The sequence below is a fragment of the Neopelma chrysocephalum genome, unplaced genomic scaffold, assembly GCF_003984885.1.
Source record: "Neopelma chrysocephalum unplaced genomic scaffold, ASM398488v2 Primary Assembly neopelma1_91, whole genome shotgun sequence".
NCBI lineage: Eukaryota > Metazoa > Chordata > Aves > Passeriformes > Pipridae > Neopelma > Neopelma chrysocephalum.
In genome coordinates, this window is record NW_020897753.1 from 6,302,535 (window position 1) to 6,323,816 (window position 21,282).

Here is a 21,282-nt window from a genome sequence, read left to right on the forward strand (position 1 = left end):
TGCATCCCTGTGGATTGCTGGAATGGGAGAGGTCTGTGCATCCCTGTGGATTGCTGGAATGGGAGAGGTACGTGCATCCCTTTTCTGGGAATTTCTTGTATTCTTGGTGTGAGAACAGTTTCTTTGGAGCTGAACTGTGAGGCTTTGTTCTTTGTTTGTTTGGTTTGAGTAACAAAACACGGCAGATAAAAGGCTGTCCCTGCTCTGAGGAGGTGCAGGGACACTCCCCTGGGTGAGGGGCTTTTAGTAGGAAGTGGCTTTATGGAACCAGCCTCTGGAATGCTCTTTGGATCCTGTCCAGGGTGTCACTGAGCAGAACTGAGGTGAGGCTGGCAGTTGTGTCTGGAGGGTTTAATGGCCTTTCTAAAAGGCCCCTTGTAGTGGGGTTTGGCTTTGGCAGTGTGGGAATGGTGATGGGGAGTGTTGTGACAGAGCAGAATTACCTCCTCTTCCTTGTCCATCTGTTCTTGCTGTGCTCGGCACCTGGGGAGTGCTGCTGCCTTTCTTTTCACTGAATAGCTGATCAAAAGGAGAAGGAATGGCCCAGCCTTACCTCTGCCACTGCTTTCCAGGCTCTGCATTGCTGGCACTTTGCCTCAAGGGGAGGTTTTTGCAGCTGCAAATTGTACCATGAAAAAATGATATTGAAAAAAACCCCAACCCTTTCCTAAACCAGTTTTTGGTTATAGATTTGTGCTTTAGACAACAGGAAAACACGTCTTGCTGGAGCCCTGTGCCTGCAGAACCAGACTGTTTAAAGCAGCAAGCATTGCTCAAAATGCTGGTTTTGAACTTTTCTTCATTGTTTCAGTTCCCATGAAATGAGGAATCTCCTGTGCAGTGCAGGTGATTCCACTTGCAGTGATTTCCATGAAGGCCTGCAATGACCTACAGCTGCTCTCGTTACTAATCAAAGTCTTGGATCCTTTGGTGATCCCAGCTGTGGTGCCCTCAAGATGTTCAAAATGGAGCTCCTTTCTCCCCTCAAATCTTCAACAAAATCTCCATTTCCTGTAGCAGCTTGTACACTGTGCTCCAAGATTTCCAATATTTTACAGTTGGAGTTTCCCACTCTGGGAACTCGTCTTTATAAACTTACACCTTTAACTAAGAGCCAAATGAGAAAAACCAGTTATTTGCTGTGGCTCTGATCTAATGATGTGAAAATGTGCTATTAAAGGTGAACGTTCCTAATCTTGAATGGCTCCAATATTTGGTGAAATCCCATATTTAGAACAATGGCATCACACCGGGAGATGATTTAAATGGAGTTTGTGTGGGCAGCTGCTTTTCTCGGGAAATTCTCGTGAAGTTGTGTGCCCTTGTTTTGTGCTGCAGTCGGAAATCAGGCATCCAAGAGCTCAAAAGAATAATTCCATTTAACTTTTTAATGGCCACTTTGTGTTGCAAAGAGCCCGAGATTAGAAGTGCTGACACAGGAACAACTTGGTGCACTGGAGAAAGAAACAGTTTCTGCAAAGTTGCTGCAAAGGGAACTTTCACACAACTCCTGAGTCAGGTCCCAGCTGCCCTTCCTTGCAGTGTTAATTTACCCTGTTTTCTTTTATTGTGAAATATTTATGTTCCAAGCAGTGTCCCGCTGTGGGAGGTGTGTAAGGTGAAGCAGTCCCTGTCCTGTTAGTCAGGAGTGGATCCTTACACACTCCAGGCTGAAGTCCTGCTTTCCTTTGGCAAATGTGTTTTGTGGGAAGGGGAAAAAAAAAACCAGCTGTTTTCTCATAAATTGCTTTTCTTGGAGTTGTCAGTTTACTACTTCTGAGTGTTAAACATTCTTCTCTTTTTCTCTGGAAATCTTTGCTGCAAACTTTCACCTAAGTTGTTATCTGGGAAACCTCCCTCCGTTTATTTCTCTGCTTTTTATCTGCAACTTTGGTATTTAAACGGAAAGTTTTATGCTGGTACTATCAGCATAAAATGTTAGTGGGCATTCAGCAAAAATTAAAATTAGAGTTTGAAACCACACTCCTTTGTCATGCTGGTGTCAGGGGTTTTTTATTTTTAAACAAAGCTGAAATCTGATTCTGGTTGGGGGACCTTGTGTTTTAGCTGAGATAATAGAGAGTTTGGAAGCAGGAGGGTTCATGTTAATGAAAGAAGAGGCTCCTATTTGTAGGTGGCTGTTTTGGGGGGAATATTTAATTTGCAGAATGTTTCTGGTTAAAAATAGGAATGCAGTCAGACAGGTGGAGTGTGAAGTTCTCTATAAAAGCCATTGATTGGACTGCTCAGTCACTAATATAAAGTGATACCACTCAAAGAGGTCAACCTTCCCTGCAGTGCTGAAAGTACTTTACTAACCTGCATCATTAGGGATTTTTGGCAGATAAAATTGGGAGTAAAGGCTCTTTTCCTTGAGATTGTGTTCATTTCAAGCTCTCATTCTCCTGTATTTCACGAAACAAATCTGTCTTCTGAGGAGGGATTAATTGAGCAGTTCATCTTCCTGAAGGAGGTTTTGAGTTATGATTTGTAAAAACGGGAGATTACTCAGATTTTCTGTCTATCTTTGGGTAAAACTTTGCTGGAGAGGAGGCTCACCTTGCAGGTCAATTAAAGTGTTTGAAATATCCGCCTTTGCTTAGAGCTGGCTGTACTCTGAAGGGTTTTTTACCTCATTCTTGTAGTAGTGTGCTACTTGTTTGTGTGTTTTTGTCACCTAATTGCTGCCATTGAGCTGCAGATGGGAAGAGCCCCATCAGTGGGGTGTCCTGGCTGTGTCCTCTCTGCCCACAGAGGGTGCTGCTGGAAGGGTTCTCTCTGCAGCATGGGAGGGGAGGATTCCTCAGTGCACATTCACTGCCATCCCTGTCACTGTGTCACTGAAGGCACTGATGGGTCAGCTCACATCCCTGCTGCTGGGGGAGTTGTCCTGCCCCATTTTCCCTGCTTGCCTGGAGGTGTTGCACAGGACCCCAGCAGGAAAAAAGCCCTTGTATCTCTTTCCTCCCAGCAGGAAAAATGCCATTCTGAGGTGGGTGGAGGGAGAGTGGGTGGTTCTCCTTGGCTGCTTAGGAAATACTGCTTTTATGTAATCTCTTCTCGCACTCCAGCTCTGGGTGGAAAATCAAGGTTGGGTGTGGATGTAAAATCCTGCCATTAAGAGACCCTGGGAATTCAGGGGCTGGCAGAGCCATTGTGTGTTTGTGTTGAGTAAATGGAAGCCAGACCTGAGGAGAACTTTGTGCACTGTGCCTGTGCTCCTGAAACCCAAACATCTCTCTTTGGGCTTGCAAAGTGTTCAGAAGATTTCAAATCTAAAATTTTGGGTCAAGATTGCTGTTGGCCTTTGGGCGGGAAGGGAACTGCACCTTCAGGGACTTGTTGTGCATTTTCCTCTTCTCCTCCTTACCCCGGTGGACTCTGTTGTCTTTCTTTGCCCTTCTTTTCTTTCTGTGTTTTCAGCACCTCCTCTCCACTGGTTTATTCCTGGTTCCCTGTGAGCCCCTTTCCTGCCGGGCTCTCCGAGGGCCCGTGGTGGTCCCTGGCCCCGCAGGGCTGAGTGTCACAGTCCTTGGGGTCACATATTGATCCCTTGTCCTCCAGTGTGGGGTTTGTCCTTAAAAGCTTTTGCCACCACTGAGCTGTGACACCGCTTTGCTGTGCTCTAAATTTGGAATTGAGGTTTCTCTCCGTGTGGTCCTTGATGGAAAAGCGTCATTTTTAGAAAGCTGAGCAGAAATCCCTTTGGTCTGGCAGGAGTTGAGGGAGCTTCTAAACACCAAGTGCTGCACTCCAGCTTTGTTACTGCCTCCTGTTAGCTTCAAGGGAGCTTTATAATCCACAAAACATGGTGAGATAGAAAGGTTTTGCCAAACCAAACCAGCCAACTGTATATTGTGACAGGAAATGCAGGTCTGAGGAGACTTGGTTTTTGGAAGACTTGAGTAAGCCAGGCAGGTCATGAGTGTCTGCAAGTGGCATTGCTCCTGCACAAAGCCATGGTTCAGTGCCAAACCACAGCTTAGCTTAAAGCCTTGCCTCTCTGGGTCATCATGGATGTGCTGCTGCATCTACCATATTTCTCACTTCTTGCCTTTCATCTCGTAAAATCCGTTGCTTCTGTTATTGTTTGCTTTAAACTAAAACAAACAACCGAGAAAACCATCTTTTCCAGTACTTGATTTTGTCCAGGCAAATAGCAAAACTGTACTGAAAATTAAAAGTCTTGTTTTAAATGCTTTAATATAATTTTGCCTTAATTTGGAAGCTTTATGCACTTTTCAGAACAAAATGTATTTTCCTAAATGTTACTGTTTTTACATTAATGTAAAGCCAACAGGCTGTGGTGGACCTGGAAAAAATGCTGATGCAGAAATGCAGAGGGCTGGTTTTGCTTTGCCTGGTTCCTCATGGCTGGTTTTGCTGCTTTGGGTGGAAACTGGAGAGCTGGGTTTGTCTGGTGAGATATTAGGCTTAAAACAAACTCAGCACGGCCAAACTGGCTCCTTGGATCATACCAAAGAAGGTTTTAAAAACAATACTTGCCCATGTTACAACACAAGAAAAATGAAGGTGTAAAGCAATCAGTCCTTTGCTGTTCCCAGTTTGCCCAGTATGGGCGTGTCTGTGAGTGCTCTGTTTGGGGGGGTTTCAGGGTTTATTTGGTGCTGGTACCTCGGCACAGTGGTTGGTTGAACCTCCTGGGGCTGCTGCTCTGCCAGCAGTGGGTGGGTGCTGGAGCCCCTCTGGCACGGGGAGCTGGGTGAGGGCACTGTGGCACTGCCAGTGCCAGGGCAGCTGCTCCATCCTGGGGGAGTGTTTCCATCCTCAGGACGGTGGCTGCTGGGCTGTGTCCAACCCTCTGGTTGTCACTGGCTTGGAGGGTGAGATCCCCCTGTGAGATCCACAGAGAAATCAGGGTGTTGTCTCTCCCACATCACCCGGCCCGTGTGGTGTTCCCTGCTTCTCTGGGGGTGTTGGCTCTGGATCTCTTTGGTTTCCTGGGAACTGACTGCTCGTGTGCTCTGTCCCCTCTTCAGCCTGCCCTTTACTTCTGCTGAGGTTATTTGTTTGTTTTTCAGATGAGACCCTTTTTGCTCTTCCTGCTACACCTGCGCCTCTGATGCCCTCCTCTGCAGGCAAGTTCTCTCTGCTCCCCTTTGTCTGACCCCTCCTGCATTTCTGAGCTCATTAACCCTTTCCCTTTAGTCTGCCTTGACTGACAGTCAGCACGGGTCCAAGAATAGCCTCTGTCACATTTCTCAGGTTTGACTTGGCAGTCAGTCTATTCCAGATTTTAATAAGCATTCATTTCTTGACATGGCAAACTGTTGGATAAACAAGATACAGCCATCTGTGAATTCTTGGACCCTTGATGTAGGAGAGAAGTCGATCCTGTTAACAGGTTAACACATAGAGCATAGTTACTTTACTGATTTAGCAGAAAGATTTAATCCACAGTAACTTTCTGCAGTATTTTATAGAAGTAAAATTTGTACCTGTAGCATTTATGTAGTGGGTTTGGTTTGGTACAGTGTCCACCAAATTCCCATCTATGAGAAGTGTCAGAAAAGCCTTTGCTGGCACACATACGTTTATGGCCAAGCACACGCAGGTCCCCTCTCTCTGTCTCACCTTGCCACCCTCCCACTCTGACTTTGTTAATATTGCCCTCTGTACTTATCTGGCACCTTCAGCTTTACTGAGATCTTTGTGCTGCACAAAGTTGCTGCTTCTCCAGCCTCTTCTGCTAGAAGTGAACTAGAGTAGCTCTAGCTGATACTGTGTGTTCATGGCTCCCAGTATCCATGGTAGAACTTGGAAGAGCCTCTAACTAACTAAAATCATGTGAACCTGTCTTGAAAGTTTGCATTGACTTAAGAGCACTTGCATTCTCTAACTTTCCTTTCTGTCACAGACAAGGGTGTGGACTTGCAGGAGCAGCCAGGTAGCACTAAGGCGCTTGGGCAAGAGGATTTCACTGCAGTCCCGCTTGGTCCTGCTCCTTCTCTCCCCTCCTTCTCTCCTCTCTCAGCTGAGCCCTTTAAAGAGCACACAGCCTTTGGTACACTCTCAGATGGATTACCTGCAAGAGGCATTTACCAGGAAAGTGCAAGTGAGGTTTATAAGGAGACAATGAAAAATGCCAGAAATCCCTTCCTTGCAGAGGGAAATGACAAAGACATTTCAGAGATGAAACACTCAGAACCCCCATTTGCTAAAGCAGAAGCAGCCATTTTCTCTCCTGCTAAAGAAGAAACACAGCTAGAGGGCCCTAAAGAATTACCTAACCTGGAGAAAATGCCTGCACAGCCTCTGAAAATGTCTCCAGAAACTCCCCAAGACTTGTTTGAGAGAAAGGAGGAAGATCTGTTCTATAGCAGAGACATGTCCGGGGCTGGTGATCACCGTGAGAAAGGGGTGCTGAAGGAAGACCCTCTCAAGAGGGAAGAATATGCAGATTTCAAACCATTTGAGCCAATATGGGAAGTAAAAGGTGCTAGTCATGGACTGAGCAGCATGAGGGAGGATGTTGGAAGTAAGATAGATGCCAAACCGCAGAGCAGTTTGGATGAGAAATATGGCGTGGGGAAGCTGAATGTGCAGAAGGATTACGAAAGAGAGAGCGAGGGCAGTGCTGAGGAGCCCTCTTTCCCAAGTACCCCAGAAGCTGTAAAAGAACCTTCGCAGACTTACATCACTTGTACTAAATTTGACTCCTCTCCGAGTCCTGATGGTAACAAAGGCAAGTCTCTGTCTCCACTGGAGGAAGTCACTTCAGAAAATAGAACCGATGACGAGAAAAAAATCGCCGAGCTGAAGGCTCAGACGAGCCCAGAGCCAGGTAATTTTAGCGCTGGAGCAGTTGGCAGGCGGGAAGGGCAGGGGGCTGACTCTGCCAAGGCAGAGAGCGGGGCAGCAGTGCCCCCTGAGGCTGCAGCCAACATGCCCGAGGGGCTCACCCCTGACCTGGTGCAGGAGGCCTACGAGAGCGAGCTGCACGATGCAGCGGGGACAAAGCTGGCTTACGAGCCCAAGATTGACTTGGTTCAGACCTCCGAGTCGGCACAGGAGAGCTTGAAACCCGTGGCACAGATCTGCCCCTCCTTCGAAGGGGTGGAAGCTGCTCCCTCTCCCATATTGCCAGACATTGTTATGGAGGCCCCGCTGGGCACTGGGGCTGCCGGGGCAGAGGCGTCTGCTGTGCAGCTGGAAGCTTCCCCCTTAGACACCTTCAGTCCCGCTGCGAAGTACGAGAACGTCAAAGCAGAGGCTGAGAAGCCTCCCGTGTACCAAGAGGCAGGGAATGTACCTCTGACACAGCCCCAGGAAGCTAAAGAGGCATTAACATTTAAACAACCTGCTCCCGAGAGCAGCACCGCTCCGGAAGATCTGGAGACTCCTTATATATCCATTGCGTGTGACTTGATCAAGGGAACAAAGGTCCCTGGTGAAGCTGCTGCTCCGTCCTTTCCAGAGTACTCCAAGGCACCGATAGCAGAACACATTCCTCAGGATGTGCCTGAACACAAGGAGCTGGAGGGAAAACTGTCCCCCCAGTTTGGCAAATCCGAGCTGTTTAGTAGCCAGGCAATAGCTGACTTTGCTGAGGAAGCCAGTGAGGATCCAGCTCTCCTGAGAACAAGCGGATCCACTGAGAGCATTGCAAGTGAGGATGAACACGAGGAAGCACTGGGGGGTTCAGCAGCTGCTGCGGGCAAGCCTTACCTGGAGTCATTCCAACCCCAGCTGGACTCTTCCAAAACTGTTGCTGCTCTGCCATCTGAGCCAATACCTGCAAAACCAGCCAAGGCAGAGAAGATTGCTCTTCAGATGGAAGAGCTGGATGCTTTGGCATATTCAGCTGATGTGTCTGTTGCTATGGAACCAAAAACAGGAGATGACAAAGCTCTCTCACCCATGGACTCTTCCCCGGTCTCGGTGGAAGATGACTTTGTGATGTTGGCTCATCCTAAAACCTCTCCTGAATTCATGACAGAAGCCACTGACAGAGAAGGGATGCACAGAGATGAAGAGATCAGTAAGGTGACCCAAGGTGAGAAGAGGCAGTTGCCTTGCCCAGAGCTGCCCTGTGACCTGTCTGTGAAGAATGTAGAAGTAAAAGCCAAGGAAGATACCAATGCCTTGAAAAAGTCCTTGGAGGCTGTGGACAGAGAAGTGCCTGAAGTACCCACGATGTCCTTACCGGCCACAGATACCTCACCTTTACCTGCTGACAAAGAGATAGGCAGTGTAGGAAAACCAGGAGCTGTTGAGAAGGAAGCTGAGAAAGAACCTGCTTCTGTTAAAGAAAAGAAAAAACCTACTGCTGTATTTTCAGCCAAGCTGACTAAATCTTCAGGTAATCTGTGTATGCTGTCTTGCAGTCTGCTAATCCGCATAATTCTGTAGCTAAACTTAAGCATGTCATAACTTGCTCTTTTTAAGTGTCTTTCTGTGAACTTCTCTCTGCAGGCCGAGGGTAACAGGCACTGTTAGTGCCTGCACTTGTACCTTTTCCATATTCTGATTGCTGCAGTGCCTTTTTTCTGTTTATCAGGGCTGGACTCGCTGTCTCCAGTGTTCTCCTTCAGTTCTCCTGCCCGTGGTGTGTGGATGCAGAGATCAGCCTCCCTGGCACTGGGTGGCCTCCCAGACTCTCTGACTGGGATACTAAGCCATGGGTGGTGTGTGCACCTCATTTGGAAGAGGCATTTCTTCCTTTGCTTTAACAGTTTAAACATCAGGCTTAGGAAAATAACCCTTCTGCTCCTGTGCACCTCCACACTGCAGCCTGGCTTAGATCAGAGCCAGGGGTTTAAAACAAGTGCTGCACATGAGTGAGCTGAGCATTCAGGTTACTAGAAAACTGGCCATTAAGAACTTGAGCATCCTGCAGACACTAAAATTGATTTATACACAGCACAGGTATTAATTTCTGTTTCTCTTTCAGGTCAGGCTTGCACTTGGTTGTGGTTAATTTTTCTCAGGTGCAGTTACAGTAGCAGGAAGTTGAAGGAAGAAATAAGAGCACTGTCATGTTGCAGTTTGTTCTCTACACTGAACACTTAGGGACATTCCAGCCCTTGTAGACCAGAGGAGTGCTGTGTTTTGGGATATCTCAGCACTGCTGCTACTTAAGCCTTGACCAGAAGCATTCACACTAAAAACCAGCTCCTGCAAAAACACTCTTTGGTGCTCTGAACAGAAACCCAGAGGTCAGTTTGACTCAGCAGCAGTGGTGTGTTTGTGCAGCAGCTGCAGGCTGCAGTTCATAAAATAGAATCATGGGACACCCTGAGTTGGAAGGGAAGAATGGGAATGTTGAGGAGAACGTGAGTGTTGATGCAAAAGAAATAGGGTTTGGAAATTAATGTTCAGAATGTTGTATTTCTGTTGACCTTTGCATAACAGCTGCCATTTCTCCTGTCTCACCTCTTCTAGACACACAGGTAGGCAGAAAGGAGAGTTTTCCTTTTCCCTTGGGGTGGAATTTCAGTGATACCTGCGCTGCTAAAACACTGTGTGTGTTCTGCAAAGTTTCCTCTCCTTTCCCTCTGACTTCCAGCAGATCACACTGTCTGGAGAACAGCTGCTGTGGATCTGGGACTTCATGTCAAGGGTTAATTGCTTAGAGCTCTGACTGCTTTGAAAAAAAAACAGAGCAGACAAACCAAACCACTACACTTCTTACAGAGCTTCTGTGAGTTCTCCTAACAGGAGACCTTTGCAGAGGGGTCTTTAACCATGACCTGGGTCAGACTGGGGGTGGCCAGGCACTGCCTGGGGAGGGACACTCTTCCTTGGGCTCTGAGGAGGACACAGCTGCTGCTCTGCTGACTCTGGGGAGCTGCCAGAGGAGCTGCACAAACCCAGCTGCGAGAGCAGGAGGGAGCTGAATGTCCTTTTCCCACCCAGTGGCCCAGTGCTGGGGCACAACTGTGGCAGTGTTGGTGTGAGCTGGGCTGGGGAACTGCAGTCTGGTGGTGTTGTGTTTGCCCTAAAGCAGCTGCAGTTCTCATTTGTGACATGCTGTGTTGTTTGGGAAGAAATTTGTTCTTTATTCTGGAGGAACACTTGCTTAAAGCTGAACAGCTGAGAATAGCAACTCAAAAAGGGGCCATTTCTTCTGGATTTTTCTCCAGACTGCTCAGGCACAATTTCAGAGTGTCACTGAAGAACCAACGAGGAGTTCATCAATAGGCCAGGTGCATCTGTGCATGTGTTTGACCTTCTGAGTTTACCTTTATTCTGTGGGGGTTTCTCCTGTCTTCCCAGTAGTGGAACTGAAATAGATTTTCCTGGGCCTTAACACTTCTGGAATTCAGGTGAGGGGACTGTGTGACTGATGGTTGTTAATTATTCTGAGCTGCCTTACTGGTGCACTTAAAGCCCAGGATCTTCAGTGCTCACTGAGCAGTGCTGTTTTTTGGAAAGTGTGCTGTGAGTTCCCAGGGAGCTAACAGGGACTCTGAAAAGGCTGCAGGTATTTTCTGAACTTGACCATTGCAGTAAAGCTTTGAAGAGCCCCTGGGTAGAAGGAGGTTTGTTTAGTGCTGCCTGGCACGCCCTTGGGTAACCTGTTTTATGGTGTGTGACCTCGGGGACCTGCTACTTCAGAGCTGCACAGGTTTGAGGAACAAACACCACCAAAAAAAGCCAAATAAATTCAAAACTGTCCTCAACTATAAAGAGACTTTGTAACAGCTGTAACACTCTCAAGGGCAACCCCCCCTGCACCAGCAGCAATTCCTGCTGGCCTGGATACAGTGATACTTTTTTCAAACTTGTGTTTCTCAGGCCCTGCTGTGTTTGGCTCTGAGCTGCTGCACTGTTTCCCTCCCCGCAGCTCCAAATGGACATGTTTGAAGCTGTGACTGGAGAGGGGGTGTTCCCCAATTAAAAATGTGCTGCTGTGCTGTGCTGGGGGTGTGAGAGCAGGGCAGGGCAGCAGGGCCTGAGGAGCAGTGCTGGCTTAACCCAACTCCTGGGAGAGGCTTGAATGCCACCTAGTGTTTGTCACCGAGCTGGGACACCAGGGAGCCCATCCCAGCTTGGACAGTCTGAGGCTGGAAAACTAAATATGCACATTACCTATCCCAGCCCTGCTGTTGCACAGACTTGAATCTCTGATAGGGAATAATTCATTATCCCAAATAGGCTGGAAAACTGTGCTTTCCATAGACCTGGTTTTGATTGAAGGGATGTGGAAGATTTTATGTTTTTGATATTTATATTATTGGATTAGAGACCCAAAACCTCTGACCATAACAAAGTTGTGTTTTAAAATGTAGATTGGCAGTTTAGATCTCCCAGTATGTTCTTGTTGAGGTTACAGTAAGATTTGGAAATAATGGTGAGGTCTTTGCTGTCAGGGCACTTGGTTTCCCAGGACACCCTTGTTTCAGGGTGGGTTTCACCATCAGTTATTCCTTTCACCTTAAATCTGATTTATTTGCTTTGCTTACAGGCACTCAGAAGTGCAGCTAATCACTAATATTTTACATTTCCTGCATTGTCCTGAGGGGGCAAATGCAAAGATGAAATCCAAATGGGAAATGTGCTTTGAGAGGGTGTTTCTAACACCAGATCTTTCCTTTTTACTCCCAAAACACTGGGGCAGAAATAAACTATTTCCTGGGATGCTGGAACAGCAAACCAGGTCACTGCAGTTGTGTGAAGCATAAAGGGCATTAGAAATTCCGCCTGACACCAGCACATTTGGGTCATTTCTGTTACTTTGTGTTTGTAGTGACTTAAATGGAGCCATTCAGCAGATGGGAAGTGTTTGTTTAGGTTTTTTTGTTGTTTTTTGCTGGAGGAAAAATACCTTGGAACGTCTGGAGTTTCTTCCAGAAGCAGATTGATAAAATTGCATTTAATTCAACATAAAGTCTTGATTTGATTTAATTTAATCTCATTGTATTCTTCAATTCTTTGCTCGTTCAGGTTGTCTTTTATGCAACCAGGTAAATAATAATAAATGGAGACTTCCATTCCAGGGTGAACTCACAGAGTAGGAGGAATGAGGAAAAAACAAAGCAATGAGAGAAGTTTTTCTGAAGGAGAGACGTAAACTTAGAGCTCTCAGGGTCCTGTTGAGAGGCAAAGACTGGTGTAGCTGAGGCTGCTGGCAGAGCAAGGCCTGGGGGAGTTCCCTGCAGAGTGGCAGCACTGTGGACAAAATGGAGCATTTGGGGTAAGTCTCCACTTTCCCAGAAAGCTGGATGGGCAGCAGCATGGATGGGAGCACCAGGAGGTGGGATCCTGCCCTGGGGAAGGCAGGAATGCTGGTGCCAGTCCCCCTGCCCAGGGTGATCCAGTGTCTGGGTGGGGAGTGAGTGACGTGCTCACCCTGCCCCGAGCTGCCCCTTGGAACCAGGGCTGTTCCCTGGCCTGGGTTCAGAACTGATTGTGCCCGAGTTGTCTGGCTGAGTTGATAAAAGCACCTCTTAAAGGTAAAGCAGCCTGGGAGTTGGGCAGTTTTTGGTGTAAATGGCCTGGAATTTCCTGCTGGAACGCTGCCATTCCTCCCGCAGTTTGGCAGTGCCGGTGCCCAGTTTAGGTGTAGAACAGGGGCACGTCTTGCCTGAAATGAGAGCTGTGAGTCCAGGGGGATGAGGGTGAACACTGAGTGTGCAGAGTGAAGAGGAGGATCTGGAGGGCAGGGAGAGGAATTCCTGTGGGGGGAGCGAGCGGCTCACTGGAGCCGGGAGGAACGGGAATGGTGTCCCTGCTCTGGCTGCTGCCGCTCTGCCGTGGCCACCACAAAATGTCTGCTTGGGAGTAGTTGCATAATTGCACTATTTGAAGTCTGTGGTAGAAAGAATAGGAAATTAAGAGGCTTTAATTATGTATCCTTACAAATTTGACAGTTAGTGAGAAGACCTTTGAAAGCATCCTATTTTTGTCTAATTTAGTGACAGTACAAGTGCAGAAGGAGACCCACAGATTTCAATGGTTTCCAGTTCAGCTCAAAGACAAGCAGATTTTCAGACCTGTTTTGTCCTTTTTTTTTTTTTTTGTGCAGTGCATCTTTTCCCATTTGCTTGCACTGTGATGTTGGAATATAAACTCCCCAGGTCCCTCCTGTAGCATGTGTTTGGATTTACCTGTTGGAATTGTGACTGAAATGCACATCTTTGCAGAAGGTAAAAATAGATCTTGTTGACAAAGGAGGCCTTAAATTTATGTAGCAGTGTAAGTAAAAAACAGGGCTTTTGGGTAAATTTGTAGTGATCTGTCTCAGTGAAAGATTTTCTCATGAAAAGTAAAACTATCTATTTAAGGTCTGAATCAGGATCTCTGGCCCACCTGGTCTACGGTATTTTTCTGGAAATGCAGGAATGCCCTTTTCCAGTTCTTTAGAAAATGGTGTATCAAATTTTCAAGAGGTTTTGGAGCAGTGCTGGGGAGGTTTTAGCATTTTGCTGTCAGCCCCAGGTCTTAAGAAACTGGTTTTTTTAGCAGTGATGGAAACAAAACAACAGCACGATTCTCACAGCTCTTCTCTTTCAGACTTGGAGTCTCTAGTTCATTTTTGTGCCTGTGCAATATGTTACTTTCTATATGTTGCGAGTGTAAACTTTGAGGTTCCTGTTTTTAATGTTGAATTGCCAACAGAGAACGCTGATGGCAAATTAAAATAGGGGAAGGCGTTTGCTTGTAGGAATTAGGTGAAGGGCTGGGTAACTTCTTCTCCAGCCTCCATTAGGATGAATAAGGACTGAAGGATGAGCAAACAGACTCACTGTGTGCTGCGTGAGCCCCTTGCCTTTGTTGCCGGCACAGAAGGGTTCCTCTGGCGTGTCCCTACCAGCTCCCCGTGTGCGGGCAGAGGTGTGGCACAGCTTTGTTTCGGTCGTGGAGGGGCAGCCATACATCTGGGAGCTTTGGAAACGCCTCTCTGTTTGAAAAGCAATCAATCTATTTAAAGCCCGTCTGGTGCCTACTTTTAGCCGCGCTGCCAAAGCCGCTTAGGGCGGTCGGTCGGGCTTTGTTAAGGCCGTGGCGAGCCCCGCTGGCCGGCATTCCCATGCTCCGGAGCTGCCGTGCCGGGAAGCAGCAGCGGCTCTGCCGGGGGAGCAGCAGCTCGTCGCGGCGCTGGGGCGGCGCTGGGGCCGTGGCAGCGCTGCCAGCACTGCGTCAGCTCCACACCCCGTCAGCTGACCCGCTCCTGCAGCACCAGTGCAGCACCACTGCAGACTGCCGGGGAAGCCCATGAGTCCCACCCTGGGCTGGAGGGTCCTTCTCCTGCAGCTCTGCCCTTGGAATGCATAATTGAGCACCCCGGCTGGAGGGCACATCGCGGCTCAGGAGAGATGGACAGTCAGCCGAGCAGCTGGAAGGATAAGGGTATTTATTTATTTTTTCCCCTTTTATTTTTTTTCCTGATTTTCCAGGTTGTTCGTAGCCAAGGAGGTTTGTAGCACGTATTTATGTGATTGGGAAATGGCTCTAAGATGGGAGATCTTGTGCTTTACATTGGGGATTGCAAAAGCTGCGGGTTAAAATGGGGAAAAACGAGCAGTGCAGAAGAATCAATAATTTATGTAGGTGAAGCAGCTCGTGTGACACTGCAGATCTTTTCCAGCCCCACAGAGCATATTAATGAAGGGGTTGTTTGAGAGTGTGTGGCACAAACACCGGCACAGTCCCAATTCGGTGCCTGTGCCTTGGAAATTTCTAGATTATTAATAATTTATCAATACCAGCCATTAACTGAATAAAACACGGTGTCTGCAGGTCGTGTTTTAATTTTTTTTTATGAGGAGAAATCGCCTGCAGACTGTGTGTGGGGGGGTTCTTTTCAAGGTACCGTGTTTGAAACCTACCCTTAATCACATTTGCTTTGGATTTTTCATAAGTCTGTTGAATTCTAGGTAAAACTGTGCCTGATTTGTCAGGATTTACAGCCCTAATATCGAATTGTTTGAGGTAAATAAGTAGCTAACCTTAAATTAGTGTGGTGCTGACCTTTGTTCCTGTAAGCACCAATGGGAGATCTCCAGTGTAAATCTCTGTGGATCATTACATTAGTGCTCAGTGTGTTAGAGTTTAAGCCTTATTTGAATACATAATCTTCATACTTTATCAACAGGACAAGCTTCAAAAAAATTTAATCATCTCTGGATCCTTAAATATCTTTTTAAAGGGGCCTGTCATGCTTGGTGCTTATGAACTTTTACTTTTTTTTATAACTGTTGTTCAAAATCTGTGGTTTTTTTTCCACTTGGACAAAAATTCCAGCTGGAATCCATAGAATGCTCTAGCAGTACCTAAATACGTAGCAAAAAAGCCCTGCAGGTGAAAACACTTTGCCTCTGCAAAATAAGCTTCTCGAAGTTTAAATCTTTCGTTAAAGGGCTGTAAAACATTAAGAAAAAATATTCTGTTTTGTAATACGTTGTTGTGTGTAAGCAGTTTAAATGGTCAGTGTTTCCTACAGCAGGCCTGAAATTCTTGGGATTGGGAAAGAAAAAAAGGAAAGGCCAACAAAAAAGCAAGGGGTGAGGTCAGGAGGTTTGTGTAGAAACCGAAAGGCAGGTTCCCTTTGGGTGCTGAGGCCCAGTTTCCAGGTTTCAGGTTTCTTTACAACCAGCCGAGCAGGGTTGGTGGTCTGTCCCTCAGTGCAGACATTTCCAGCCCTGGAATTTGAGGCCTTGGCAGTCTTGGAGTCCTCTTTTGGTTTAAAAGGCAGGAATTGCCCGTCCTGAGCGTGGCACCTTTGGGGGGATGCACCTGGGCAGGGGGTCATGGGAGCATCACCCAGTGAACCCAGCACACCTGCCCTGCCCTGGGGGTGTTTGGGGCTGGGAAAGCTGCTACAGGCAGCTTTTGAAATCCCCCTCCTTGTTTTTACGTCCCCTGAGGTGGAGGAAGCTGCTTTCGTGCCTGGTTCTCCCTCCAAGGAAGCCCCCCCAGCCCTGAGGTTTAATTCTGATTTAACTCGTACAGATGAGGCCTGAAGGAAAATGGAAGCAGCCACGAGGGTTTTGGGGGAAGGAGAAGAGCCTGGTTCCTCTCCTCCTGCAGGTGCCAAAGCCTGGCTTAGTGTGTTGTTTTGTTTAGAATGCCGTGTTTCGTGTTCCTCCTTCCTTAGGTCAGGCTCCAGGGGCATGGAGAACGATGGGTAAAGTTCAGGGACCGATTGCACTATTTGTGGTGCCCCAAAATAAATACAGAAGCAAACATTGCAACATGCCCCTTGCCGTGCTAAAAAAATGACTTTCAAAAAGAATTAAATCAAAAACTAGGGAAGAGCGAAAAGTGTGGGTTCACAGTTGGACTTGGCAGCCGAAGCACGACTTTCTGATGAACATAACCCTAAATTTAGATGTGACAGGTGTGCTGTAGGTGAGGAACCAGCATAATGCAAGTGGTACAACCTGTGGTATTGATTCATACCTGTGGTATTGATCATCTAGATAGGCAGCGTGAAATAGGTTTACCCTGGGGGTGGCATGACTTTTATTTTTAGCTCTTTCAAAGGCAGGCCCTATGGAGTAACTGGCAATAAAAAGTAGCATTTATTTATTTATTTTTTAATGATTTCAACGAATTGTCAGGTTTTAATGGCTGAATATTGCTAATGGTAGGATGAACACCACAGCTGTACTTCCAGGCCGTCCCAGGATTCGTGTTTTTTAAGTAACGGGCTGAAAATCTGTCTGAATTCTGGTTCAGCTCAGTTGAATGATGGCAGAGGTTGCATAGGCTTGTGCAGGCCTGGATATTCTTAATTTTTTTCCATGAATAATCAGGGCTTTGGAGTGTTTGTTGGTACATTGTGCCCATGTGTATGAGTATACAGTTAAGTAGAACTGAGAGAAAAGTGCCTCTTTGGCTTTGTTAGTAATGCTTAGATAATATTTGGGCTTGTTTTTTGAGAATCTGGTAGTGCTGGGCTGTGAAATCTGTATTTTCTGGTTAGGGATTGTGGGGCAGATGTGCCAGGTCTGGAATGTGCGTGATGCAGCCTTGTGCGGTGAGCTTTGGGATGCGTCCCGCTGGACGTGCTGCTCCGGGGGGATGTCTGTCCCTGGGACAGGGAAGGCTCTGTTGGGCTCGGTTGGCCCCACGTGCTGGGCCCCACATGCAGTCATGTGGAACACCCGGGGCTTGTTTGCTTGGTTCTGACCTGCAGGGAGACACTCAAGGACCAAACCAGCTCCTGACGTGTCTGAGGAGCGTGAACGGAGCCTTCAGTTCTGTGGCCCAGTCTCTGCTCCTTTTAGGACACGAACAGGAATTTTAAATAATCTTTCTGAGGCAGGAAGCCTTGAAAACGTCGAATTTTGGAGTGCTGGTGGGGCTGGTGCTGGACACGGTGACCACCTGATGGTTGGTGGCTTCTCCTCGGGGTTGGGCTTGGAATGCTCAAAGGGAGCCCTGGAGATCACCTCGTGTGTGAACGTGGAGTTTATGCAGCGTAACTGGAAAAGGCTTCTCTGGACAGGAGTGCCACCCGTTTGTGGTGGTGTTGTGGGGTTTGTTTGGGTTTTCTGCCAGCCGAGCGTGCCCGGTGACAGCTGTGACGCTGCCCTGAAAGCTGCCCATTCTCAGCGCTGGGTTGGTACAGCCCCGGCCGCTCCTCAGCTGCTCGGCAAAGGCTCAGCCCCGTGCCTGTGCGCTGTTATCAGAGCAACATAAAGGGTCTGTGCTCACCTTCCAGATTACAGAAAGGTCCCAGTGTAACGTTTGTCAATCCCTCTGCCCCGACACAAACAGCCTTTCTTCGGCGCTGAAGCGGCGGGATTGTTGGCCCGCCCGGCGCACAGAGGGGAGCTGTTCCCCTGCCCAGCTGCGCTCCCAGGCAGCCATCGGGGCCGGCCCCTCGCCTTTGGGATGGCTGGCGGAGCTGGCGGAGCTTGCGTAGCTCCGACCCCGCAGCGCCCCGGCAGGAAGAGGAAAAAGCGGCGGGGCCGAGCGCTGCCAGAGCCCGGCGAGCCGCACGCTCAAGATGGAGGCCAAAATGGGTCAGTGCTTCTCCTCGCTTTGCTTTGTGGCACCTGCGTTCCGCCAGCCCAGCGCTCTTTCTAAAAAAAGAGCCGGGCGAGCTCGGTTCAGGGGTTGCTTTTTAAAAGAGGATTATCGCGCTAAATATATATCAGACCGCTTGGTTTTTTTTGTCGTCCAAACCGGCGTTAATTGTTCGGTTGTAACTTAAAAATCTGAAAGAAAAAGGCTTTTAGAAATATGGCTTTGTTAGCACTCGCTTTAAAAGCAAAATGTAACTGGATGAGTTGTGCATGTAAGGCACGGATGGAGCAGCACTATTTTTAGACGTGCCAAGTGCCAGTTCGTGCTTACCAAATGTAGGCAGCTGTTCTTGGGTCAGAATAGGCCTGGGCTACGGGCGTTACATGCGGGAGATTATTCTTCAGATTGTAGAAAAGAAAGCTTAAAACGGTTTCTATAAGGGAAGATACTGCAGGGCTGTTCCTCAGAATTGCTTTCGTTTTTTTTCTGTTTTTTTTTCTTTTTCTTTTCATCTGCTGTGAATGTCTTGTGTGTAAGTTAAAGCCAGAAAGCTGCTTCGAGTAATGCTTTGAATCTTTTCCTTTAGAAATAAATGCAAGTACCTGTTTCTCATCAGTAGAATATAAATTACTGGCATCGTGTGCTTTCCTGGACTGCAGAATTATAAACCACTGAGTTTCCTTTGAGGAATTTAAATGAAACCAGATCCATATGTCATTAAGCCGAGGCTCATTTGCTCCTTCTCCAAATGGAGAGGAGATGGAACGAGGAAAAATGCTCCATGTGCAGCTTCACTCTGGTCTGGGAGCTTCTGGCTTGGGGATTTTTCTTATTGATTACTTGATGGGTCTCTAAAGGCCATTTGGCATTTGCTTTGTGCTTTAATTCCAGCAGCCTACCTTTGTTTCTCTCTCCTGGAACCCTTCACTGTGATGAATCGCTCTCTTTACATTCCTTATAACTGCTCTAATGCATTAATGCATGGAATAAGTGATTTTCTGTGGAGCAAAGGGCCCCGTCAGTGGCGAGGCTTTAAAGAGGAGGGAGTCTCTCACTCGCAGCACTAGTGCTGCTGCAGGCTCGCACTCGGTGTCACCCGATACAGGGGCAGCTCCCAAACTCAAATGTGTGGATGCTCAAGTTGCAGCATTTAAAAATAAACACAGGTTCGGTATTTGCAGCAGATGCTCTGAATTTCTGAGTTTCTTGCATTATTTAGCAGCACAAAATCCACCGACTGTTTCTGGCAAGCCTGGTTTTGAGGATCTCACCCGGGGGGCTGCTTGCAGCTCCGTTTAGATTTACAGGTTACAACGACCTTTAAGTCAATCTCCCGGTTTGTTTTTTTTTTTTTATAAGCTCCTTTTACAGGCTCGACTCGCTTAGTGCAGGGTGTACAGAGACTGCTCTTTCTGTGCCGAGGAGCACAGTCAGAGAAACCCAGGCAAATATTGCTGGGCTGGGCTGGAGTCGGAGGAGGCCTTGGATTGGTGGGGCAGGGTCTATCTCTCAGGGTCTATCTCTCACCCCATATGTTTGTGCCGTCACGTGGTGGCCCCTGCAGGGCCCGATCTGGCTCCTGGTTTGCCGGGATGGCCTTGGCTCTGCACAAAGAGCCAGGCTGGGGGGAAGCAGTGCCTGCATGGTGCTGGAGGGGGAGGCTGTTCTCCCCACACCAGGTCTGGTTTGGCACACACTGAAGGTGTCCATGCAGCTCTAACCTGGCTCTGCAGGGCTGCAGCAAATTTCTGTTGAAACATGACTCTGAATATTTGGATACAATGTTTTGCATTATGAATTTAATTTTTTGCATTATGGATTTAATTTTCTCACCATGATTTTCATCTTTCCTGCAGTTTAGTACAGTTTCCCTGTGGGAATAATTGGAAAGGACTTGTGTGAAAACACACCACAGCCCCAGTGGCTTTGGCATGTTGTAGCTACAAAGGTGTTGCACAGAGTCTGCCCTGCAGAGGCTGCCAAGAATTGAGTGTTGGTGCATTACCAGGTTTTCATCCTGCAAAAAATATTAATCAATTTTTACAAAAATTTTTTTTTACAGTCATTCAGACAAAGAATCTGTCCTGAACTCTGGTACTTTATTCTGCAGTTAATTTTGGTGATGTTTAGGAGGAGATAGGATTACTAAATGTGCAGTACAGTAGTAATAATTGTTGTATAATTTATCTTGAACTCTGTATCTAATGCAAGCAAACAGATCTGCACTGGGTGCTGTGAGCCCTTACCTAAGGCTTGTGCAAGGGTGTAGTTTACTCTGGGCAGTGATGCTAAAAATGGCCCAACACTGTGTTCCCTAATGAGGGTCGCTTAAGGAAAACTAAACTTGGTTTGCAAATGAAGTCTTTTGCATTGGAACACAGCAGACTCAGCCTGGATTGACATCTCAGTGAGATTATTCCCTCTTGATGGCTCAGTCTGTCACCAGCAATCAACATTACAAACTCCCCTGGGAATGCTTCCATCCAAAGAAAACAAAGTGAACTGTTAATGAGTCTTTGAGCAGGGCCCTTGCTCCACCAGACTTGGAAAGATGGAATGGTTTAGAGATGTGTTGGTGTCTTGTCATCTGTCCCAACAGGGAATTGGAATCCATCTCTTCAGGGAGTGACTTCCCCAGAATACACAACAATGGGGGGAACTGAAGCACAAAGTGCTGTGGTTCTGGTGCAGAACAGAGCACAGGAGCTGAAGAGATTGATTCTGACATTGCTTAAGGGCAGAATTGTTCTTAAATTTTAGCAATTGCATGTGAGGTAACCCTGATAGCAGCAATCCAGTGATCTGGAGTCCAGTGCAGAACCAGCACTAACTCACCTATTTCTAGCTGTGATTCCAGCTCTGCCTTGACACCTTCCATTCTTGGTGACTCCCAGCAGCTGAGCGAACAGCGCTGTTTTCCTGTGTTCCCGTGGATGCCAAAGGTACCTCGCTCTAATTTCTCCCCTTGCTTCAATCCTAGTTGTTGACCTGCTTTACTGGCGAGACATCAAGAAGACGGGAGTGGTGTTCGGTGCCAGCCTGTTCCTGCTGCTCTCATTAACAGTGTTCAGCATCGTCAGCGTCACAGCCTACATTGCCCTGGCCCTGCTCTCCGTCACCATCAGCTTTAGGATATACAAGGGAGTCATCCAGGCCATCCAGAAGTCTGATGAAGGCCACCCCTTCAGGTGGGATTTCCCCTTCCACTGTGGGGTTGTGGGAAGCAGAGGGTGGCACATGCTGTGACAAGTTGTGGAATAACGTAAATAGTCTCTAGACTGAAAACTCTGTTCAGTTTGTTTTTCTCAGTGGTCCCACAGTTTGTTTTTCTCAGTGGTC

At 47.5% G+C, this 21,282-nt stretch overlaps 1 protein-coding gene across 5 annotated transcripts in view; it reads left to right on the forward strand.

The window, feature by feature from the left end:
* Nucleotides 1–21,282, forward strand: part of RTN4 (reticulon 4) — a 39,849-nt gene that overhangs the window by 7,851 nt on the left and 10,716 nt on the right. For 2 of the 5 annotated variants that reach the window (XM_027693461.1, XM_027693463.1), the window contains one exon: nucleotides 20,924–21,131. In XM_027693461.1, coding sequence (XP_027549262.1) covers nucleotides 20,924–21,131 — 208 coding nt within the window. Of the gene's footprint in view, nucleotides 1–5,042; nucleotides 5,100–5,878; nucleotides 8,324–14,126; nucleotides 14,317–17,842; nucleotides 17,940–20,923; nucleotides 21,132–21,282 lie in introns of those variants that run through there. The other 3 variants (XM_027693460.1, XM_027693464.1, XM_027693465.1) reach the window with 3 other exon arrangements.